The sequence below is a fragment of the Pseudophryne corroboree genome, chromosome 4 (genome assembly GCF_028390025.1).
Source record: "Pseudophryne corroboree isolate aPseCor3 chromosome 4, aPseCor3.hap2, whole genome shotgun sequence".
Classification (NCBI taxonomy): domain Eukaryota; kingdom Metazoa; phylum Chordata; class Amphibia; order Anura; family Myobatrachidae; genus Pseudophryne; species Pseudophryne corroboree.
This window is the reverse complement of record NC_086447.1, coordinates 328,563,820-328,589,069: the sequence shown is the minus strand read 5'-3', so window position 1 is coordinate 328,589,069 and position 25,250 is coordinate 328,563,820. Positions and strand designations below refer to the sequence as shown.

The 25,250-nt window shown below is 38.9% G+C and overlaps 1 protein-coding gene across 1 annotated transcript in view; it reads left to right on the top strand.

Annotated features, from left to right (window-relative positions):
- Nucleotides 1–25,250, top strand: part of LOC134909485 (probable cation-transporting ATPase 13A5) — a 109,233-nt gene that overhangs the window by 62,071 nt on the left and 21,912 nt on the right. The window contains exons 18-23 of the mRNA XM_063916409.1: nucleotides 5,176–5,300; nucleotides 6,974–7,134; nucleotides 14,105–14,227; nucleotides 15,093–15,172; nucleotides 19,521–19,563; nucleotides 21,513–21,622. Of these exons, the coding sequence (XP_063772479.1) occupies nucleotides 5,176–5,300; nucleotides 6,974–7,134; nucleotides 14,105–14,227; nucleotides 15,093–15,172; nucleotides 19,521–19,563; nucleotides 21,513–21,622 (642 nt within the window). The remainder of the gene's footprint in view (nucleotides 1–5,175; nucleotides 5,301–6,973; nucleotides 7,135–14,104; nucleotides 14,228–15,092; nucleotides 15,173–19,520; nucleotides 19,564–21,512; nucleotides 21,623–25,250) is intronic.

Sequence of the window (25,250 nt, the reverse complement as noted above, 5' to 3'; positions counted from 1 at the left end):
CACCCAATCCTTTCCCTCTCAAGTAACCATTTCTTCACTCCAATCTCTCTGCTACACATTGTAGCATTGACATCTTGCACTATAGGTCTGCAGCCCAGATACCAGTGAAAAACCAGTACCATCTGAAAAAAGAAAAAGTTTAAATCTAGGCGCAGACTATCAATGGAGACCCCGTATGTAACAATTTTCCTCCACTGTTCTGAATATACTGCAGCTTCAAAGAGGAGATCTCTGATTCTCAAATAGATTTTAGACAAGTACACAAAATAATTGAAGCGCTGTACAGTCAGAACATAGATTTTACGAATTTATTGCCACATACAAACAATATATACATATAACATACAATACATACACACGAGCGGTGTTAAAATTAATAAAACACCAAGTGCCCTCGGTGATCAATTCATAACATACAAGCCTAAGCTATTGGTATCCAATACCATCAAATTATCTCAGTTCCAAGGGATGTTAGTGGAACAATCAATTAGTAATTAGTAAATCACTGATAAAATATATTAGCAATTGGTTAGTATGAGTCTTTAATAATACTGATGGAATACCAGTGAAATATATTAGCAATTGATTGGTATGAGTCTTTAGTGATGGTCATATTTGGCTCCATAGCCGTTCATTTCTCAAAAAACACAGTCCTCAGTGAACTGAAAATTTAAATGGCAGTCAGCAACTGTTTTAAATCAAGGCTCTATCCACAGCTGTTAGTAAGATTTTATCACATGCATAACTGAATGTTAGTCGTTGAAATAGCCAGCAGTATCCATGCTAGGAATTGCAATTAGTATATTGTAATCACAGTCAGTGCTTCTCTTATATACTGAAGTTGTTGTGCATCAACAGACACTCATAACTGAGCATATAGCCATTTAGCATGAAAGTAAATTCACTCTATTCTGGGCATTAGACACCTCTGTCGGCTTACTGTGTAGTGGTCTCCCCCATGCACCTGCAACTGGTGCTGGATTAGCTTCCTTCTCAGGGTTCCGCCGCACAAGAGGTCTGCTCGTTTAATGTCCCATTAAGTGTGATAGGTACCGGATCCGTGCAGAAACAGTCTCAACGCGAGTCCCCTCCTTTACAATTGGCGGCTTCCTCAGGAGTAGTAGTACTCATGCTCCAGTGTACTCATTTTAAATAGTCCACCGACTATCCACTTCCGGGTGCCAGAATGTTACGCATGCGCACTATGTGCATGTCATCTGCGTGCCACTGATGTTGCGCACGCGCACTTCGTGCATATCATTACGTGCCACTGATACTCTCTTTCCGGACGTCACTACCTTATACGGTTGCGCCTTTACGTATCTCATTCATGTCATTGGTAGTTTATTACCAGATATCTCAGCATTACGCATGTATACTACATGCGTGTCACTTGCGCTCCACATTTAAGATCACTATTAATCAAATCTTTTATATATGCATATTCAATATATACCAATTGCATTCTATTATTAGAAACTTTGATGAGTATTGCAGATTTATTGATGATTTGTTTTTCATTTGGGGTGGGGATGAGGAGACACTTATAAAGTTTTTAAATAGTTTAAACACAAACAATTATGGTTTAACTTTCACTTACACTTATAGTTTAACCAATATTTCTTACTTGGAAATCGCTCTAGAGGCTGGGGAAGATGAATTGAAGACATGCACCTTCACGAAGGAGGTAGATCAAAATCGATATTTAAATTATGGAAGTAGCCATTTACAGAAATGGTGTGACAATATACCCAAGGGTCAATTCATTAGACTTAAGAGAAATAGCTCAACTATGGAGATGTTTGCTACACAGGCTGAGAAATTGAAAATTTCCTTTTTGGAACAGGGCTACCCCATCAGTGTGGTAAATAAGGCGTATAGTGAGGTCTGTGAGATTGAGAGAGCTCAATTGCTGCGAGGAAAGAGGATAGAGGAAGAATCTGCATCAGTAGATGGGGTCAATGATAGATCAGCTAATTTTGTCACAAAATATAATTCACATGCTTATGAGATCAGAAGGATTATTAAGAAAAATCATGCTTTGTTGGAGATGGATGAGATTTTGAATAAGGGTTCAGGGTACAGTGATAAAGTAATTTTTAGGAGAGCCAACAATCTTAAATTGAGGCTGGCACCAAGCCATGTGAAAAGTAGCGCAACTGTGAGGAGTGCATTGAGTTGGTTACCAGAGAAACCAATGGGCTTCCACAGGTGTGGTAATATTAGATGTCAGACCTGTTCTTTTAGTCAGCGCAAAGTGACGACGTTTAGTTCTCAAAATATGGGAGAATCCTTTGATATTAAAGAATTTATAAATTGCAAATCCTCTTTCATGATTTATCTGTTGATCTGTGGATGTGGAAAACTATATGTTGGTCGGACGACCAGAACGGTGCACGATAGATTGATGGAGCATAAGAGAAATTTAGTTAATAAAATTAGAAAACCAAGTCTATATGCCCATATAAATGCTTGTGAATTAGGGGATATAAAGAATATTCGTATGTTTGGCATTGAACATGTAAAGAAAACTCATAGAGGAGGAGATCGTTATAACGTTTTATGTAAGAGGGAGGCATACTGGATATTTCGCTTAGGGACACTAGTACCGTATGGTTTGAATGATACAGTAGAGCTGAACAATATTCATTAAATCAGTATATCCCTCTCTATACATATATATATGTGTATGTATATATATATATATATGTATATATATATATATATATATATATACCGTATATGTATGTTTTTTAGTTTGGTTGATACAGGTCTTATTTTATTGTATTAATTGTGGTTTTATTGATATAAATGGGGGGATAATAATATTAATATTAATTAAACAATATAAATAATCATCTAGTTGGATACGTGAATTGTTGTTATTAGAGTTTAGAGTAAAGAATAAAGGGTATATTAAATGTTTTTTACATCTTGCACTGTGGTAGAAGGAGAAGTCCTATGTATGTGAAAATGAATTTATATAAGTGGGGACATTAAATTATGTTCTATGTATATGTATTATTTTTGTTCCGATACTCATCAAAGTTTCTAATAATGCAATGCAATTGGTATATATTGAATATGCATATATAAAAGATTTGATTAATAGTGATCTTAAATGTGGAGCGCAAGTGACACGCACGTAGTATACGTGCGTAATGCTGAGATATCTGGTAATAAACTACCAATGACATGAATGAGATACGTAAAGGCGCGCCCGTATAAGGTAGTGACGTCCGGAAAGAGAGTATCAGTGGCACGTAATGATACGCACGAAGTGCGCGTGCGCAACATCAGTGGCACGCAGATGACACGCACGTAGTGCGCGTGCGTAACATTCTGGCGCCCGGAAGTGGATAGTCGGTAGACTATTTAAAATGAGTACACTGGAGCATGAGTACTACTACTCCTGAGGAAGCCGCCGATTGTAAAGGTGGGGAAATGCGTTGAGACTGTTTCTGCACGGATCCGGTACCTATCACACTTAATGGGACATTAAACGAGCGGACCTCTGGTGCGGCGGGACCCCGAGAAGGAAGCTAATCCAGCACCAGTTGCAGGTGCATGGGGGAGACCACTATACAGTAAGCCGACAGAGGTGTCTAATGCCCAGACTAGAGTGAATTTACTTTCATGCCGAATGGCTATATGCTCAGTTATGGGTGTCTGTTGATGCACAACAACTTCAGTATATAAGAGAAGCACTGACTGTGATTACAATATATTAATTGCAATTCCTAGCATGGATACTGCTGGCTATTTCAACGACTAACATTCAGTTATGCATGTGATAAAATCTTACTAACAGTTGTGGATAGAGCCTTGATTTAAAACAGTTGCTGACTGCCAATTAATTTTGAGTTCACTGAGGACTGTGTCTTTTGAGAAATGGACGGCTATGGAGCCAAATATGACCATCACTAAAGACTCATACCAATCAATTGCTAATATATTTCACCGGTATTCCATCAGTATTATTAAGGACTCATACTAACCAATTGCTAATATATTTTATCAGTGATTTACTAATTACTAATTGATTGTTCCACTAACATCCCTTGGAACTGAGATAATTTGATGGTATTGGATACCAATAGCTTAGGCTTGTATGTTATGAATTGATCACCGAGGGTACTTGGTGTTTTTTTAATTTTAACACCGGCCATGTGTATGTATTGTATTTTATATGTATATATTGTTTGTATGTGGCAATAAATTCATAAAATCTATGTTCTGACTGTACAGCGCTTCAATTATTTTGTGTACTTGTCTAAAATCTATTGGAGAATCAGTGATCTCCTCTTTGAAGCTGCAGTATATTCAGAACAGTGGAGAAAAATTGTTACATAGGGGGTCTCCATTGATAGTCTGCGCCTAGATTTAAACTTTAACTTTCTATGAGACCATTTGGACAAAGAACATTTGGAATTTAAGGCCTCTTTTAATAGTGAACGCCTTTTTACTCAGTAATAGTAGGCCCTTTGAAATTCAAGGATTTGATTATAATAATCATTTTATGGGAGGGAATGAGAATGCTGGTGTGATACTTTAGTAAATATACAGAAATCTTGGGATGCACTGTCATAGTATTATGTCTTTATGATATTGATCAGTAATTTGCTGAGATAAAAAACAAATATAACAAAATAAAAAACAACTTACTGTAGATACTCAACTAACAAGTAGATCTTCTATTAGCCAGGTGACTAGTAGCATTCCTTAAATGTTTTATATATTGACATGCATGAAAATGGAGGACAGCACTCAGGCAGCCGTAATATATGAATTTCTCGAAATAAGATTATGTAAAATAAATAGTATTGATGTTAAGTTTTCTCCTGAGTCAACTCACATAAATTAAGTAATTATTGCAGTATTTCTGAACACTTTATTTGTCCTTTGCATGACCCAGCGTAGCCAAGCGCAGTGCTTTGTCTAATTGTATTGATCTATTGCTAAATTTCTGTCTTCTTTAATATTTGCAATCTCTAAATTCCAGTTGACAAATAGGTTTGCAGAATAACACACCAGCTCTGAAACGTGGAGGGATTCAAATCAAACATTCTGTCTCATCAGCATAAATTCTTATTGAAATATAATAAATCTCTAAGCTCAGTTGATTTGCCATTTTTTTTTTAATTATTGCATTACGGGGGTTTTGTATCGCTGAAGGGAAGAAGTTGAATGTGACATGGAGTTTCTTGGATTGCTGATATTAGAAAATCGTCTTAAACCAGAGACCCAACCAGTACTGGAAGAACTGAAGGCAGCCAATATCAGGACTCTTATGATTACAGGTATGTATGGAGGCAATGGTCTCATATATGGGAATGTAATACTGCAGATTACGAGTTTACATAATTATCGATTGTTCTGTGATTTTACTGCTAAATGTAAAGTTTTTTTTATTCTGTATGCACAGATTTTGCCTATAAATAAAATTTCCACTTTAAATCCAGCAACATAATCACAATAAAAACAAATCGATACTTAAATAAACTCAGAACCTATTACATTTTCCTTATTGATAGATATGTCATTGGGGTGTGGTTCATCAAATCGACAGTGTCTAGGTCGACAATGTTTAGGTCGACCACTATAGGTCGACAGTCACTAGGTCGACATGGATGGAAGGTCGACAGGGTTTCTAGGTCGACATGTGCTAGGTCAACAGGTCTAAAGGTCGACATGAGGTTGTTTTTTTTTGGGTGTCGTTTTCTTCGTAGAGTGACCGGGATCCCAAATTAGTGCACCGCGTCCCCTCGCATGGCTCGCTTCGCTCGCCATGCTTCGGGCATGGTGCCTTTGCTTCGCTCGGCATACTTTACCATTCCAATCGTAGTCCACGTGGATCGTTAAGTATGAAAAAATTCAAAAAAAGAAAAAAAATGTGAAAAACTCATGTCGACCTTTAGACCTGTCGACCTAGCACATGTCGACCTAGAAACCCTGTCGACCTTCCATCAATATCGACCTAGTGACTGTCGACCTATAGTGGTCGACCTAAACATTGTCGACCTAGACACTGTCGATCTTCAGACCGGATCCCATGTCATTGATGTCAGGTTATTGTTAATTTAGATCACCTGTAATGTTGATCTCAAAGATCAAATACAACAACAAACCATTGTAAGTATACTTTGATTCCTTTTGCTAAAGTTGCATTCACATGCATCATGTTTCTATTTAAAACTGCTGGACTGTCTATTAGAAATCAGTGGCAAACCCAGGATTTCTAGAGGGGGGTTTCCAAATGAAGTCTACAATCTCACACTCTGCGGAACATTAGAGCAAGTGCGGGAGTCTGGGGGAGCAGCAGAAGAACCTAGTAACGACCCTGGACATTAATGTAAACATTGGTCTTTTTATAAAGTGGATACTGTATGGAATAAAGTATTAATATCTAACACTATAGGTGGTCTCTAACTATAGATGGTCTCTAGTATAGGCTGTATCAAACATTTAAATAATATAAATAAGTGGTCAGGAAAAGGTTAAACATACCATAATAAATTAATATAAAAACATAATAGAAGCAGTACTGCACTTTCTAAGCACACATTCTCCTGCCTCATGGTAAGGCTCCTGTCTCTACTTTCTAGTAGCTACTCTCTGGTCCAGTGCACTGATTGAGGATCCACATACACAGCAATCTTGGTAGGAGAAGCTGCTACTAGTGGGCATATGCAGCAGCTCTGTCCCTTAAACTGCATAAAGTGGCTGCAGTTATTGTAACCGTATTATATATCATTGCTATTGTTGTCATAATTTGAGGCACTTACCAAGAGAAGGGGGGTTTCCATGCAACTGGAAACCCCTCCTGCGTTTGCCTATGGAAATAACTGTAGAGAGCAGTCCCCATGACTTTAGCTAGGGGTATTGGTATCTTTGTTAATTTATATAAACATGTGATGAACAAAAATAAATACCTTTATCACACAGCATAACAACGTTTTGCTCTTGTCCATAGGGGACAATATACAAACAGCGACTACAGTTGCAAAGAACTGTGGCATGATTCCTGATGGCAGCAAAATTTTTCTGGTGGAAGCTCATGGACCTGAGGATTCTTCTCCAGCCTCTGTCACATGGAAACTTTTGGAGTATCCAATGGATAAAGAAAATGCAAAAGTAGTTTACATCTTAAAATATACATTTTTTATGTTTTAGTAATGTAACCACTTTAACATAAAATGAAATTATAACCTTTTCCACTAAAGGCAAATCTAATTTGAAAAACCTGTTCTCTCAAGTAAACTTTGTCATTTGGGGGTCTAAAGACTTATTTAATAAAACCTATAAAGGTAATTAATATATATAAGGATAGCTATTCAATTTAAAAAATGATCAAAGTATTATAAACTAATTAAGCACTATTATGTGTATGAGGAGTTGTGGTGACAGTTGTACGTCACAGATGCCATGTTGTGTAATCTACAGTAAAAGAAAACCTTTTATAATATAATAATGCTTATAGCCTTTTTAGGTCTTTTTATTGGGAATCTGGTGAAGTAAATTTTCATTTTAGTAGCCACCAAGTAATGGTCCCTAGTTGTCCTTAGGTAGAGTCATTTGGTCCTCTAACTAACTGTTCCTAACTGCCTACCTGTTTTTGCTGGCTGGCATTCCTTCTCCTTCTCAGCGGCTTCAGGGATCGTGGTATGGTGCCATGTGATGATGTTGCTCTCACTCCATCTTCAGTTTAGAGTGCTTTCTGGGCTTCCACTATATGGTGCCAATGCATTTCATGCCCTGGGCACATTGTCAAGGATAGCATAGTGTTCAACTCACAAGTATTTCAAGCAGAAAAACTTTATTTAAAACAGAAATGAAATATCCAGATATGATTTTAAAAAAATGGCACGTTCATGATGGTGTAGTTGCATACAGTATGTCTTCCATTTTCTTAGTAAATTTTTTTAAGTTGTTCTTCTTTTATTGCATGATTTATAATATGTATTGCCTGTACAGTATATTTAAAGGGTGTCTGTGATAAATATGGATATACAAATTGTTATAAATATATGAAAAGTATAAAAAAAAATATAAAGAAAATATATAAAAGTATATAAAATAATGTATATACGGGTGGCGATCATGAGGCCATCTGTCGGGATCCCGACAGTCACCATGCCGACGCCAGAATCCAGACAGTCAGTGAAATCCCACCATCAGAATCCCGACGCCACAGGCTTTTCTCCATCTAGGAGTGTCCACGACACCCATAGAGGGAGAATAGATCCTGTGGTGATGGTAGCAAGCTACCAGGCCTGCAAGGGGCTTTCTAGCACTCACACCACTGTCGGCATACTGGTGGCTGGGATCCCGTTGTCAGGATCATGACAGCCGGGATCACGGCCACCAGTAAAACATATGTATTCCGTATATACAATGTATAGATAATTTTTATTACAATGTAATTTTCTACCTACTGTATATAGACTAATAATATGTGCAACAAATTTCTTTTTATTGCTGTATTTTATCAAAATGCTGGTGAAATGAGAAATGTGGGTTTATTTTAGTCCTTTTGGATTCAAATTATCCAACTCATAAATCCATCTTGTTCCTTTTTAATTCAGTGACAATGTTGCTTCCTCTCCAGTTTGGGACTATCTTTTGTATACCAAAGAATTTCAATTGTTGGCTGTCCTTGTTTTGTTTCTCTATATAATGTTTGGATACACTGTGGGTGGTTAGTCCCTTTCTTATGTTGTTCATATATTCAGCGATCCTTGATTTTAATCTGCTCTTGGTTTTGCCAACATATTGGTGTCCGCCATAGCCAGATTAAGGGGGGGGATGCAGGGCATACTGTACCCTGGGCCCCCCTTTGTAGGGGGCCCCCCAGCCAAGCACACTGACATCACTAGCTATCCCTCCTAAGCAGCAATAGAACCAGCAGCCAGAATGCGAGCAGTGCAGGAATATAATGTTTCATGAGCTACCGACAGAGCATTCTGACCAGAGGAGAAGTAGGAGGGCGGAGAGAGCTGTAAGTGAAACAGGAATCCCAGCTTATCCTCCTCCCCGCCTGGGTGTCTGAGTCCTGTGTAAATTATTATACAACTAAACCATTTGGGTCTAGCGACAGAGGCACACAGAGAGTCCTCCTGAGTCCTGTCCCAGTGTGTAAGTAGAACAGAGGCTGCTGCTATTCTTGCATGTGACAAGATAAATCATTTTATTTTTCTATGTGTATTTTAAGGTTAAGTTGTCCACTACAAGAAAAGTTTATAAAATAGTTATCATTCAATTAGGTGGAACTATAAACAGTACCCAGGCATTATTAAACTATTATTTAAAACTAATATACACCATTGCTTTAAATTTAATATATACAATTTATACCTCCCACCATCACACATTCCAGAAGGGACAAAATGTTCTCTACCTGGACTTCCTTCTTAATTTATGATTGCAATCACCTGTGTTGAAGTATCTTTCTTATCAATTAAATAGTTAAACACAGGTGACGTCAATCATATATTAAGTGTGAAGTCCAGGTAGAGAGCATTTTGTCCCTCCTGGAATGGGACATGTTGGGAGGTATACACAATTTAATATACATCCCCCACGTTCCATTAGGGCCCCCCTGTATTAAGTGCCCCAGGCATCCCCAAGGCTTAATCCAGCCCTGGTGTCCGCAAGGGCATTCTAGCAGGTACTGTATATCATACCAGCTGATTCACATGACATCTGTTGTTTTATTTGATATGTCCTTCCTGTTTGGCGTGACTCAAACTCCATGGCTGCATAAGAGCCTTTTTCTCCAGTTTTCTTGCAGCATATGGATTGAAGACAGTAGCAAAAGTCTTTAATGTGATATTGTTTTCCTACTGGTTTGTTGGAATGTATCTACTTGTCAATACTTTTTGCATATTTTTTGCCTTTCTATATATTATTTTTGGTTTTGGTAAAATGTATTTAAACTGGGTATCTAACCTTAGTAAGTGCCAATGTTTTCTAGAATGTTGTTTTTTTTTATTTCTGTTTGAAATTCTTTGCCATCTATGTTTTTTCTTTAGTATTTTATCAGTTCATTCCTATCGATTTGAGTAAACATTTGTTAGATCTTTTGTAGAAAGTCCTTTTTATAGCCTTTTCTTGGAATCTTAGTTTCATTTTCTCACTCTGATCTTTATATGTTGATAATACCTATTCATGTGGAATATTGAGCGAGGAATCAGTAGCAGAAATAAATAAATAATAATACTGCTGTATAGGTCATTGGTACGGCCGCACCTAGAATACTGTGTTCAAATCAGGAGGCAGTCCCAGATTAAACCCTGTGGAAGCCCCTAGGCAGTCAAAATCTGGGGCCAACCTCACAAATTATATTTTTAATTTTACCTGCCAATAATTTTAACAATCCAGTTTTATTATTCAAAACAAATATTAACAATTATTAATGTTATTAAATAAATTAACATATTACGTTATTTTGTTTAATTATAAAATATTATTAAACAATATTACACAATATCAAATTTATTAAACACACTAACTCACAGAAAGCTTAGTTTCTCATAGTTTTTCGTGCATGTGGTTTTTGGTATACCAGTGAACTAGGTAGCGTGCACATTGACCACAAGATGGAGATGACCATCACTACTGTACATCACACATACGTAGGGGGAACTAAAAATTTTTTTTACAAATTGACAGCTGACATAAGATGAGCTTTTAAGAGACAAACTATAATGTGAATCTGATGTCTATGGGTTATATATGTTTAGCTGTTTATGGGTACATTACATTAATACAGTATTTTCTCTATAGAGCCTTTAATATACATTTTTCGTTTCTTTGAATTGATTCATTTTTTTCTTTCTTTTGGAAACAATTTAAGAATGCTTGATTGTAATTTTCTTTCAAGATCAAATCAGTATTATTTTTTTATACATTATAGTGGAGCCCCTAAAAGGTGTGGAGCCCATAATTCAGTGGCTACTCTGTCTATTTGGTGATCCACCACTGTCTGGAGGCCTTAACTTCAGATGGATATAAATACATTTAGAGACTGTACAAAGAAGGGAAACTAAAGTGGTGCATGGTTTACACAACAAAACCTATCAGGAAAGACTAAAAGATCTTAATATGTATAGTTTGGAGAAGAGAATGAAAAGAGGGAACATGATAGAAACTTTCAAATATATCAAGGGTTTGAAAATGTACAGGAGGGAAACATTCCAAGGAAAATAAGTATTAGAACACGAGGACACATGCTGGAAGGTGGTAGGTTCAAAGGGTAGTGAATAGGTGGAATAGCTTCCCATGAGAGGTGGTAGAGGCTAAGGACTGTCCCGCTGTACCAGCCATGGGCCGCAATGTCCCGTGGTGCGGAGGGGCAGTTAGGAGGCTCCTGTCATCGCTGCCCTGCTTAGCAGAGCAGCGTGAAAAGACTCTAATGGGCAAAACCATTTGCAGTGCATGTGGGGCAGATATAATATTTGCAGAGAGTTAGATTTGGGTGGGGTATGTTCAAACTGAAATCTGAGTTGCAGTGTAAAAATAAAGCATTAAGTATTTACCCTGCACAGAAACAAAATAACCCACCCAAATCTAACTCTCTCTGCACATGTTACATCTCCCCCAACCGCAGTGCACATGGTTTTGCCCATTAGAGAATTTTATTCTGCTGCGATCAGGTCTATTATATGGGTTTTTTTTCTGATATCTGTGCAATGTTTAGTATTACACAGTATGTATTAATATAGTAGAACAAGATTGATGAGATCAGAGATAAAATTGTATGCTCTTCCTCAGCCAGTGACCTGCTCAATTCTCTAACTGAACCCTCTGGCACTCTCTCCTGATTTGATCCCACAAGTGTAGATGAAGTGTCAACACTCTTCTCAGCCTGCTACTCTACTACCTCTCCTCTTGAGCCTAAACCCTCACAAGTAACTAAATCTCTGTCTGCTGTGCTCATCCAAACCTTAACTAACATCTGTAATCTCTTTCTCTCTCTCTACTGGTATCTTTCCTTCACTGTTCAACCATGTACTGATTACTCCCATTTTGAAAAAACAAAATTTTGACACTAACATTCTCTCAAACTACCGTCCCATCTCTCAGCTGCCATGCCTCTCCTAGCTACTTCAGAGACTTGCCTACACTTGCCTCACACACTTTCTAAAATCACACAATTTATTTGACCCACTTTAGTCAGGCTTTCATTCCCAGTACTCCACAGAGACAGCACTGACTAAAGTAGTGAATGATCTAGACACTGCAAAGTCCAAAGGCCATTACTCACTTCTTATTCTTCCAGATCTCTCTGCTGCTTTTGAGACTATTGACCATTTTCTTCTCATACAAACCCTACAATCCCTAGGTCTTAAAGACACAGCCCTCTCTTGGTTCCTATCCTACCTATCTAATCGCTCCTTCGATGTTAGATTCTTGAATTCACCTCCTCTTCACTACCTCTTTCAGTTGGAGTAACACAAGGCTCGGTCTTGGGTCCTCTGCTTTTCTCAATCTATACCTCATCTCTTGGGATTTCAGTATCATTTGTACGCAGATGATACTCAAATCTACCTATCCTCCCCAGATTTGTCACCATCTGTATTGGTCAGGGTCACTGAATGCCTTTCTGCTGTTTCATCTTAGATGACATCTCACCACCTCAAACTTAATATTTCCAAAACAGAGCTACTTATAGTTCCACCGGCCAATAGCAGTTGCCAACCTCTCTATCACTGTTGAGAACTCAACAATCTACCCTACCCCACAAGCTCGCTGCTTAGGTATCATACTTGACTCAGAACTGTCCTTTGCTCCCCACATTCAATCTGTCTCAAAATCATGTTACATGCTTCTAAAAAACATATCCAAAATATGAACATACCTTACACAAGACACTGCAAAAACTCTAATCCATTATCTCCTGCATTGATTATTGCAATAGTCTTATTACTGGTCTTACCAAAACGAGACTCTCACCTCTACAATCCATTCTGAATGCAGCTGCGAGGCTAATCTTCCTCGCTAGACGTTCATCGTCTGCAGATCAACTCTGTCAGTCCCTCCATTGGTTACCTGTATTCTACCGTATTCAATATAAAATACTTTTACTCACACATAAGACCATTAACCATACTACACCAATGTACATCTCTTCGCTTATCTCAAAATATCTCCCAATCCGACCTCTCCACTCTTCACAAGATCTGCATCTCTCACCCACACTCATTACTTGCTCCCATGCACGTTTGCAGGACTTTCTTCGGGCTGCACCCACTCTGTGGAATGCCCTACCATGCACAATAAGACTCTTCTCTAGTCTCCAAACCTTCAAGCGTTCCCTGAAAACTCACCTCTTCAGGCTAGCTTATCACATTCCAGAACCGCTCATTCAACCTTCATAAGCTTTCCTATCCAATTATATCCCCAGTGTACAGTCCGCACAAATCCTCCACATATTTTCTCTTTCTTCATTTTCCCTTCTTTCTGACCATGGTTCATCATTGCTGTGATGTGACATCATGCAACCCACCTAGAACCTTTGCAATCTGGTGGACAAATATGCAATAGATAGTGTCTTTCCTTGTGTATCGATGACTATTTCCCTATAGATTGTAAGCTTGCGAGCAGGGCCTTCCTACCTGTATGACTGTTTATTTATCACCCAGTTTTGTTTTATTATTGTGTCCAATTGTAAAGCGTAACGGAATTTGCTGCGCTATATAAGAAACTATTAATAAATAAATACATAATAATAGTAGGTATTCCTTAAAGGAAAATATATTTTATTGGTTAAATGTACAAAATACCCGTAAAGAGTGTATTTTGCAATTATTGTCACTCTATCATATTTAAGCATTGTTTAGATGCTCTCTCTAGCAGTACATCTAATAAAACCCTATTGGGTCAGACTTGCTACAGTATATTTGGGGGGTGGAGGAAGAAGCATTCAGTTCCCTGTCTACACTCAGCTATCACCTGTGCCACTAAACCTGACGTCACTTGAATAGCACCAATACTACAGCATTTCAAACTAGCTACTGTAATTCAAACTGCTTAGATAGTATCTATGGGACTCTTGCTGCACATTTTGCAGCTATACTGAACCACATCACTTTAACATTAACAGGATCTCTGCATCAACATTGAAGACTTATTAGAAACCAAAATCCAGAACAATGATTATACCTTTTCAATGAGCGGCAAGACTTATGAAAATCTGGATAAATACTTTTACGATTTGTTGCCAAAAGTAAGTGATTATGCATTATAATTGACTAGCTCTTTATAATATTTAATACATTATATAATTGATTCAATAGAAATTTCCTAAATCCCCATCATCAATAGCTCTTGAAATTAGTTTTTATTATCTGTGTATCAGTGTGATTAGTCATAAGACTAATGCTGGGTACACACCTGACAGATCGGCCACCCGACCGACCTGCCGACTGATTACTCTTGTGCATACACACTTACCAATCCACCACACGACATACCTGACAGAAACTGGTAGTGATATAATTGTCGACGGTTTCTGCAGCTGGCATTTGGGATGGTTGGTGCATCACACGTACACATAGGCAGATGTACCAATATACTACTGAATCTTCAAGATATACTGTATATCAGCATCTTCTGTGCGGCACAGCTGATGTGATATGTCTGTCATTATGTGTCCTGTACCCAAGAGCCCACGGTCCAGCCGATATATTGTTTGTTGACTGTATGAGTCATATATAGGCAAGTGGTACACAGTTTTAAGATGTGCACTAGTTTTATACTGAAGATGGAAAAGGCAATAAGTAGCTTACTTTATATGGTATACTGTAGAATTCCAAATTTAGGACATAATTATCAAGAATCACAGTAAGACTCTGTCATGAAGGTGATGGGTTGCCCTATCTCTGGGAGTGATGAATCTATTACAACTGATGTTGGCATTCTGTACAGACAAGAACCTTCACATTCCCCTTTCCAGGCATAGTGAAATCTTTTCCTAGGCCCTCACTGCATAATTGAATACATACTCCAGTAAATAAAATACAGCACAATATTATCCAAAATTCCAGTTTATTGCCTGAATTATTAAATGCATTAACATTGTTTCTATACAGATACTGATGAATGGAACAGTTTTTGCGAGAATGTCACCAGGGCAGAAATCAACAATTATAGATGAATTTCGAAAGCTTGAGTATGTATTATAGTGTTATATACAGTATAAGATGCTTGTCATTTTCAGGGATGAAGTCATAACACTTATGGAGAGATCTGATTTAGTGTTATATAAAATTATATACATATAGTACCATAATGTAGGAAATGCGTACATCATACAGTATATGTAATATTTTTTCCAGATGTAGGGTTAGATATAACAAGTTGCGATTTTGATGTGTGATAAAAATCGCATCCAAACGCATTTTTAAAACTTGAGATTTTTTGCAGGAAATCACAGATGTAATAGGTTCTGATTTTTAAGGGTTAAACGTAATTTGTAAGTGATTTTTAGCAAATTTTAGTAAAGAAAACATGCGATTTTTAGTAAAATGGATCATTGCATTGTGTGACTTAACGAGACGCATGCACAGATCAGTGAGATCCGTATTTGCTTCTGTCTGTAACAGTAAAGAAAGAGTTAAATATATATTTAAAAAAAAAAAAAAGACGTGCAGGTCCCCCCTCCCAAAACATAAACAGTTCAGGGCTCTTTTAGCCAATCCTGGTTGCTGAAATATGGGGGGGGGGGGGTGACTATGGGTCGCCCGTATTTTGACAACCAGCAACTGGCCATGGACTGGTCCTGTTTCCAAAAATACGGGAAGGGGGGGGGGGGGAGGAGCATATTTTTGGAACAAGCACTGGGTTCCACTAGTCAGGGAGGTAATGCTGCAACTGGGGGACACATTTATATTAATCCCAGCTGCAGCACCACTCTTCCCCCCCACCCCCCACCTTGTCAGCCCTGGCTCCATTCATTTTTATGGTGGGAACCGGTTAATTAGAAAAACCACAAGGGCCAACCCCAATTGACCTTGTGGTTTCCCCCTCTAACAGCAAGGTCAATTGGGGATGATCCTTGGGGTTTTTCTAATTAATCGGTACCCACAATAGGAATGAAAGGAGCAAAGCATCTCCAATCACTCCTATGGGCAAACGGCAACTGACTGAGCCCTGGGATAGCAAAGCCAATCAGGAAGCTGTTGCTATGCCAGTGACTTTAGTCACGTGAAGGGCCTGCATTCGCATAGTAGAAGTGTATGTACACTTCTAGTCCATTGAGGTCCAAGTTTCTTTTCGATTATTATTTTTAACCCGGTGGATGCCAACATGGACAGAAGAGGACTGATCTATACTGGAATTAGGTGAGTATATTTTTTTAATTACCTGTGACCTATGAATTCTACGTGGACAAGGGGACTGATTCTGTATGTGGGATGTAGGTAGGTATATGTGAGTGTATGAGTATTTTTTATGAACGTTTTACTATCACATTGTGTGTGTTGTCTTTATTAGAATATTTCTTTTACAGTAGAAGTACAGGTACCAGCGAGCCCTTTAATGTCCCACATGCTGGTACTTGTGGTTCTCAAAGTACCAGGATGCAGGGGAGGCTTGCTAAGACCTATAATTCCAGTGTAAAAGACAATATTTATTTCTCCAGGGGTGCTGGGGACAGCCTCAGGCTTCAGCCTTAGCCCTTTGGTGCATGTAGGGGAGGACCCCTTTATTGGGGGGTCCTCACTCCCTTAGGGAGCCCCGGCCAGTGATGACTAGTTGGGGGTGATGCTCCCTGGCTAGTGGAGCCCAGTGCTGGTTTTAAACATACTGGGGACCCCTCTGACTTTTTTCCCACATATTTTTGGGACCAGAACCAGTCCAAGAGACCTGTGCTGGCTGTCATAATACGGAGGACCTCTAGTAATATTTTCCCATGGATTTTAGCAACTAGGACCAGCTCAAAGAGCCTGGGGCTGTGTGTCTTTTTTATATATATTTTTTTTAACTGTTTCAGCACTCTACAGACAAAAGTATGCATGGATCTCATTGAGCTGTGCCTGCTTCTGGCAAACTCACCAGCCAGATCCTGGTGTATTGTTCTGGAGATTTTTGGTAGGTTTTTGTGTTGGATTTAGAAAATTGCACCCTATTACATTGGCGATTTCTGTGGTTTTGAATGGGAAAATATCTGCAAGCAATTTTTCCTTTGCAATTTTTGGTAGAGGCTGAAAACATGTGATTTAAACCTTACCGCACCGTATTACTTTTGCGATTGGCCCACAACCTATTACATCTGGCCCATATTGTTAATTAACAATTGATTTTTGAGCACTATATACACACATCATTGACACTATGAAGGGCAATTATGGAAACTGGTGCTGAGAAACTATTCTAGGGAGATGTACCAAGCCTTAGAGAAAGATGAAGTGGAGACAGAAAATGTGCCAACCAATCAACTTTTGCCATTTTACAGTCTGTACTTGAAAAATTACAGAAGTTCATTTGTTGGTACTTTATATCTCTACACTTTATCTCTTTCTATGTCTTCTGAGGGGGCGAGCAGAAATGTGTGAAAAGTCCATGGTTTGGGCACCAAACTGCAGCTTGAGAGCCCTAACCAGTACTTTAGACAGGTTTAGTCACTTTTCACAGATAAACGCATTGGTTTTGGGCACAATCTGTAAGATAATTAATCTTCACCCAAGACAATTAAATTGCTCCATCGTGAGCTTATTTATCGTGGCTTCCCAATAAACAATTGAATCACTCCCTTTGAGTCCTGAACAAATAATGAACAGTTTGTTTTTAACATCTAATATCTGAAAATAAATGATTTTGTCCACCCAACGCAAATGAAAACATGATAATTATTACTCTGGCAAAATCTTATACTGTATTACACAAATTAAATTTAAAGTTGCAAATATTATTGTTTGCTATATAGTGCCATTAATTTATGCAGCACTCTACAGATAGTATATTGGGGGTCATTCCGAGTTGATCGCACATAGCAACTTTTTGCTGCTCGTGCGATCGACTAGACGCCGCCTATGGGGGAGTGTATTTTAGCATAGCAGGGCTGTGATCGCTTGTGCAGAACTGCTATGCTAAAAAAGTTGTGTGTAAAACAAGACCAGCCCTGCAGTTACTTACCCTGTGCGATGGATCCAGCAATGAAGGTCTCGGAATTGACGTCAGACATCCGCCCTCCAAACGCCTGGACACGCCTGCGTTTGGATCTCCATGCCCGGATAACGGTGAGTTGGCGCCCCGGAACACCTTCCTCCTGTCAATCTTCTTGCGGTCGCCGCCATGACCTTTTTCTACATATGCGGCATTGCTGCCTGGCGCCGGGCGTTGCTGGGCAACAACGCACCTGCACAATGCAGCTGCCACGCATGCGCAGTTCAGACCCATTTGCACCGCTGCGATGAACCGCAGCATGCGAACGGGTCAGAATGACCACCATAGACTTAGAGTACATGTTATTTATATCAGTCCCTGCCCCATAAGAGCTTACAGACTAAAATCTCAAACGTATAAATAAGTGTGCACACAGTGGTATTACTTTGAAGCCACTTACCCTACCAGTATCATTACCAGGAGTTGAACTCATGACCTCAGTGCTGATGCACTAATGCTAACCATTACACCACCATAATACCCTCTGATTAATGATTAACCATTAGGCCTGTATTTAAGAGGGTTCTTGTCTTAAATGCTGTTTGATGTGTACTGCCTAAACAAAGACCTACCTCTTTTTGCTTAATTAAAATAGCAGAAAGTCTTTTCAGCATAACTAACTAAAATAGTGTCAACTTCTCCAGTGATGAAAGTGAGTAAATCATTGACCACGTTGTATTACTTAAAAAATAATAATAATTACTTGTACTTACTCAAGTAAATGTTTACCATTCTGTTTTGACCTCTTTGTTGCCTTTGTTGCAGATCTTTTCCCTTTGACTTTATTGATTGTTTTATTTTGTTATTTTTCATCGGAACCAAATAAGGATGGGCGCCAGAATACAGCAATACAAACATAAATGAAGAACAACGGCACTCTAAAAGTCAGTCACACAAACCAATAGCACCACACAGGCACAGTTTTGCAAGATTACAAAAGGACCTAATAGGTCCAAAATGTTGCTTATATATTGCTCATAATCCATTAGTTTATGTGACAGATTTCTTGGAGTGCTGTTCTTAAAAGATAGATAAAAAAAAGTTTTCAATATGTGCAACACACTCTGCATTGCCCTTTCTATTCAAGCTAATAACTGTAATCTGTTTCAGTAATATTTTCAGTTTAGATTTAAATTCTTCTCAATAAATTTGTTGTACATGTTGTTTACAAATCATTGGAGCTGCAATATTTATTGTAAAAAACAAAAACTGGTTATGTTAGGTGATGCAAGTACACACTAGGACATCAGCTGCAGAGACAATATTTTTCTGTTTATGTGCCTCAACTGAGGGTAGAAAATACCTACCTAATACAGTAACAATATTTATTTCCCACATACTGTTTTGTGTTGTAGTTATTATGTGGGGATGTGTGGAGATGGAGCCAATGATTGTGCAGTAAGTATCTATTCTCAGTTTGTAATTTTATATTTTCACTCTCATTTTCTGACCAACTGTCATCTTTCAGCACTTGTCTAAGTTACGTAATACCCCTTTTCCACTGATATGAAAATCCTTAATTTTTGCAGATGAATGCACACCTACCCGGGATTTTTTTCAGTGGAAATGGCTACAAGGCAAAAATCACGGTTAAAGTGACCTGGGCTTTTTACCCTGATAACAAGCAGGTTTTTAGTGGGTCTTTCTCAGGTGTGCTGCAGTGGAAACGGGTTACCCGGGTCATCCGACCCGGATTACCCATTTACAGCCTGGTGATAAGCTAAAAACCCTCCCGAATGCGCAACACACCACCCACCGCCAGCCGTTGGTCTCAAGTCCACTGTTTGCGTCACTTGGGGAGTGCCCGTACACTGCCACTCAGTGCTGGTCTCCTGGCACTCCTCCCTCTGCCGGTCTCCATCCACTCACCTGCCACCAGTCTCTGCCCTCCCGCCACCACTCTTCGTCCACTGTTTGCGGCACTTGGAGATGAAGTCTTCTCCAAGCGCTGCCCAATACTGGGTGTAGTGGAAATGGTATACCAATATACCCAGGTCGGCACCGCTGTGGAAACGGGGTAAATTCTGGGTCTAACCCAGCTTGGAACCATGTTCCAAATACTGGGTCAGGCCCGGGATTTTTGTGGAATAGCAGTATAAGCAATATACTAATATACTGCAAATGCCTAGAATGGGGAAATGTTACGCAGGTCAGACTTGCTAACTTCAACTACAAAATTATAAAGGTGATGAGTGGAGATACTTAAAATTGTTTCAGAGTAGTTCATCTGCTTCTAGTGCAGTGTTTCCCAACTTCGGCTCTCAAGGCACACTAGAGTCCAGGGTTCAGTGATATTCATGCAGGGCTATTTCTTGACAATTTGTCTCCTAAAACAATGCAACCCCTCCCCCAACATAGTCATGGGGAAAAAAATGTGTGCACCCAGGGCATGGTCTAGCAGTAAATGGACATGGCCTTGTCCCCATGTACAGCTTGTTTGATAGGCATTGTTTTATATAGAGTAACCTATAAAATGAAAGGGACAAGTGTCCAAATTTTATTATTTTAGTTTCTTATTGCATATATTAATTAACACCATTTATATAATATACCTAGACTAAGCAAAAGGTGGCCTACTGAGGGCTGTGGCTAAATAATGACTGCAGTAGAGTCAGATCTGAAATGGTACAATATATAGCTGTTGTCAATGGTTATAAAGTTCTTACAGTGCAACCTAACATGTGTTATTATTATTATTATTATTATTATTATTATTATCCTTTATTTGTATGGCGCAACAAGGGATCCGCAGTGCCCATTACACAGTACATAATCAAATGAGCAAACAAGAAAACAGCACTTACAGTTTAAGACAATATAGGACAGGTATAGAAAATCCGGGGTTAGGTGCCATCAAAGGGAGTATGGAGTATATAAGATAGTGAAAAGGAAAGGCACATGAGGAAAGAAGTTCCTGTTCTTGCGAGCTTACAATCTAAAATCAGCAGTATCGCTTGAAATTGTGCAATACTTGATCATGGATGTAATGTTCAAAAACTAAACCAAGTGCCTGAGTAATCTAGAGAGAAAGAAAAATTCAGTGTAATTTACCAAAGTCAGCAGGCTTCATTAAGCCGGACCAGTACAGTGTATTAAGTCATTTGAAAACAGTATGGTGTATATGATCCCCTATAACATATAGATCATAGCGGCTACATGGGCAGTTGTGTCCATATTAACAGCACTTCTGGAAATGGTGCACACTGAGTGTCTAGCTAACACAATTTATGAAGCTATATTTATTCCTAGAATGTACTGTTTTGGTGCTTTCACACCCATATTTGTACAAATAATACATACTGTACAGCAAGGAAAAATATGCCAATAATGCACATCTTTATTCTCAGGCATTGAAAATGGCCAATGCTGGGATTTCTTTATCTGAACAAGAAGCTTCTGTGGCTGCACCTTTTAACTCACAAGTCACAAATATTTCCTGCGTTCCAGACTTACTCAAGTAAGTGGGGTTGGGTACATTATGTCCACAGTAAGTATGTTGACATGACATTGCCTGCATTGGGATCACAACACAGGTGTAAAGTTACATAGAGCATTTTAACCAGTGACGTGCGTGGGGTTAGGTGAGGCAGGTCAGGCAGAGCCTTTCCTGTCAAACTAACATTTGTGCCAGAGTTTTGACTGTATAAAGTATATAAAAAATTCAAATAATTTGTTTGAAATATCTTCTTTGCATAATTCTGATAATTGTTATAGCCAAAATGCTGGAGTAAAAAGTCTATGGCACATGCCTATCTTTTCAGCACATCTCTGATCAAAGCTCACCAAATTTCCAGGAGTTTATATTGCTGCACCTGTGTATAATGCCCACATGTACCCTTTGGCTCATACAGTACAGTATATTGCATGTAAATCTGGCTCTGGGGATAACCAGTGCCTCCTGAACCATTTAGATCACCGCACGTCACTGATTTTTAACTTAATATGACGCATATTTAAAGTTATAAGACCATATCATTTATATGTAATATATTGGGATCAAAGCACTGGCTTTGTCATGTTGACATGCTCACTGTAGACATTTGATGTGGATGCGATATATAGACACCCATGTTTTATCTATTCTGTCTATAGTAGGTAGACTTTAAACCAGGACATATTCTTTGATAGAAAACAAATACCCTGTAATTCAACTAACCTGTAGCAACGCAATTTGTCTTTAAACCAGGGCAAATTAACAATGGGGCAGAAAAGCTCCAGCTCCAGGCCTCCACCTGAAAATAGGCCCATCATTGTGACAGGATGACAATGACCACAACAAGTTGGCCACAGTCATTCAGAGATCACATGTATTACATTTTTTTTTTCTCACAAAATGTTACAATTTTTATATTTTTATAGATCTAGTGAGACATTGGGGCTGATAGACTAAAGGTATACACGCCCACATGGCAGAGTCCACACCCACATAGCGCTGCTCACAGCTACTCTGTTTCTCAGAATAGACGCTTGAACATTTTCAGCCCAAGGCAAATGTGACCCTTAACCTTGCCCTGTTTTAACCACTTGCCTAGCACTGTCGCATGTGATGCGACCGGAGGCAGGAGTACATTACCTGGCCAGGTCACATCACATACGACGCGCTGCCTCACGGTGTCCTTGTCGTGTCGATAAGGAGATACGTACTGCACAGGTGCAGAATGGATCTCCCCTGGCTCACTGGATCCACCAGAGTATTTGCGACTGTCTCTGACTGCCGACATCACTTCAGGAATTAGGGGTGGGATGGGGGAATATACAATACCTTATGCTAGAGGGAGGAGGGGGAGAAAAAAACTTGTACACATGATGGGTGGAGGGGCAGCAAAAAAGGGAGTTTTTAATGATTATAAAACATGTGGGGGGGTGGGGGATTTAATACCACTGGGGGTCTATTGACAATGGGGGTTGGGACATGATATATATACAGGTTGAGTATCCCATATCCAAATATTCCAAAATACGGAAAATTCCGAAATACTGACTTTTTTGAGTGAGAGTGAGATCTTTGTTTTTTGATGACTCAATGTACACAAACTTTGTTTAATACTCAAAGTTATTAAAAATATTGTATTAAATGACCTTCAGGCTGTGTGTATAAGGTGTATATGAAACATAAATGAATTGTGTGAATGTACACACACTTTGTTTAATGCACAAAGTTATTAAAAATATTGGCTAAAATGACCTTCAGGCTGTGTCTATAAGGTGTATATTTAACATAAATGCATTCTGTGCTTAGATTTAGGTCCCATCACCATGATATCTCATTATGATATGCAATTATTCCAAAATACGGAAAAATCCGATATCCAAAATACCTCTGGTCCCAAGCATTGTGGATAAGGGATACTCAACCTGTATATATATATATATATATATATATATATATTTTTTTTTTAAACTTTCAGAAGTAATAAAGGAATGACATTTTCTGAGCGGTTTTGAGGGGAAGTAATCATCAGTTGAGTGGTTAAACTACTGTTTGTGCCCAAAATAATTTGTACTAAATATTTTGTGTCAAATATTTTAGTTTTCCAAAGATATTGATAATTGACAAACCCCATAGTTATTTCTTTTAAATGCTAAAAATTCCCTGTCATGTACAGATATAGGCTATAAATCAAGGCTGGCCAAACCGGTCCTCGAGATCTACCAACAGTTCATGTTTTCCAGGCCTCCTGGAGATCTGTAGAATTGTCAGTTAGGAATGAATGCAGCACATCTTAATTAGTAATGACTACACCTGTGCACCAGCTAGGTGGTCTGGAAAATGTGAACTGTTGGTAGATCTCGAGGACTGGTTTGGCCAGCTCTGCTATAAATGATTTCAGAACAAAGCATATATTTTGCAAATTCTCTTACATACTTAGGTGTCCTAACACCTTCTGCTGTCATTAAAGGGTTCGCTTTTTTTCTGATTGTTTACTTTAGCTGTCACTTTGCTTCTGTCAAATTTGATAAAGGGGATAATTTCATAGCATCTGTATTTTTTACACTTTTTCAAAATGTACCTGTGGCTGGAAACCTGGCCCACATGACCAAGGTGACGGCTGTGGCTCTGAGGAGGTTAATCTCCATGCTACACTGCTATTATCAAATGAACTTTGAGGCTAATTCAGACCTGATGGCTAGGCTGAATTTTAGTACAGTGGTCGATCAAGTCTAAACTGTGCATGCGTATGCACCGCATTGCACAGGCGCGTTGCACGGGTACAAATCGAATTGTCGCTCAGCGATGGGTTTGTGCGACGGATCCATTCGCATGGGTGTTCACAAGCAGATTGACAGAAGGCATTTGTTGGTGGCAACTGACCGTTTTCTGGGAGTGTTTGGAAAAACTCAGGCGTGTCCAAGTGTTTGCAGGGAAGATTCCTGACATCCAGTCGCGGACAAACTGATGTGATCGCACCGGCTGAGTAAGTCTTTGGCTACTCAGAGCAGCACAAAATCTGTTTGTACAGCTCTGCTACACATGCGTTCGCACACTTGCAAAGCAAAAATACTCTTCCCTATGGGCAGTGACTATGCGAACGCAGGACTGCAAAAAAACCCTAGCGAGCGAACAGGTCTGAATTAGCCCCTTTGACCACTAGGTGTTCTGTAAATGTAATTTAACAAAAAGCATTTGAAATGCTCAAGTGTGCACTGCAGAGCTGAATCTTACAGCTGTGGCATGGCCAGTACTTAGTAGATAGAGGATAGTTTTTTAGAAAAGAAGGCACTCAAAATGGATTTTAAAATAAAACTTATCTTATGGAAAATACAAGACAGGTTTAGGAACCCAGCTCATGATTATGTCATATTTAATGAGAGGTTCAGGAACTGAGTCCCTGCTGGTTTCTGCTGAAAAATAGCACTGGGCATGGCAATGGTTAAAGATACCAGGGAGGGCTTACCCCCTTGTGGTATTGTCTGTGAAAAATAGGGATACTGTATGTGAACTCACAAAGTCTGTATATCTTCTGACTATAAGAGAGAAATTAACTTTTAAAGACTTTCAGTATAATGGCAAATGCTATTCAGTTCTCATGCTGTTCTTGGTTTAACTCAGTCTTTAAACGCTCAATCCCTCTGCCAGCTGCCCA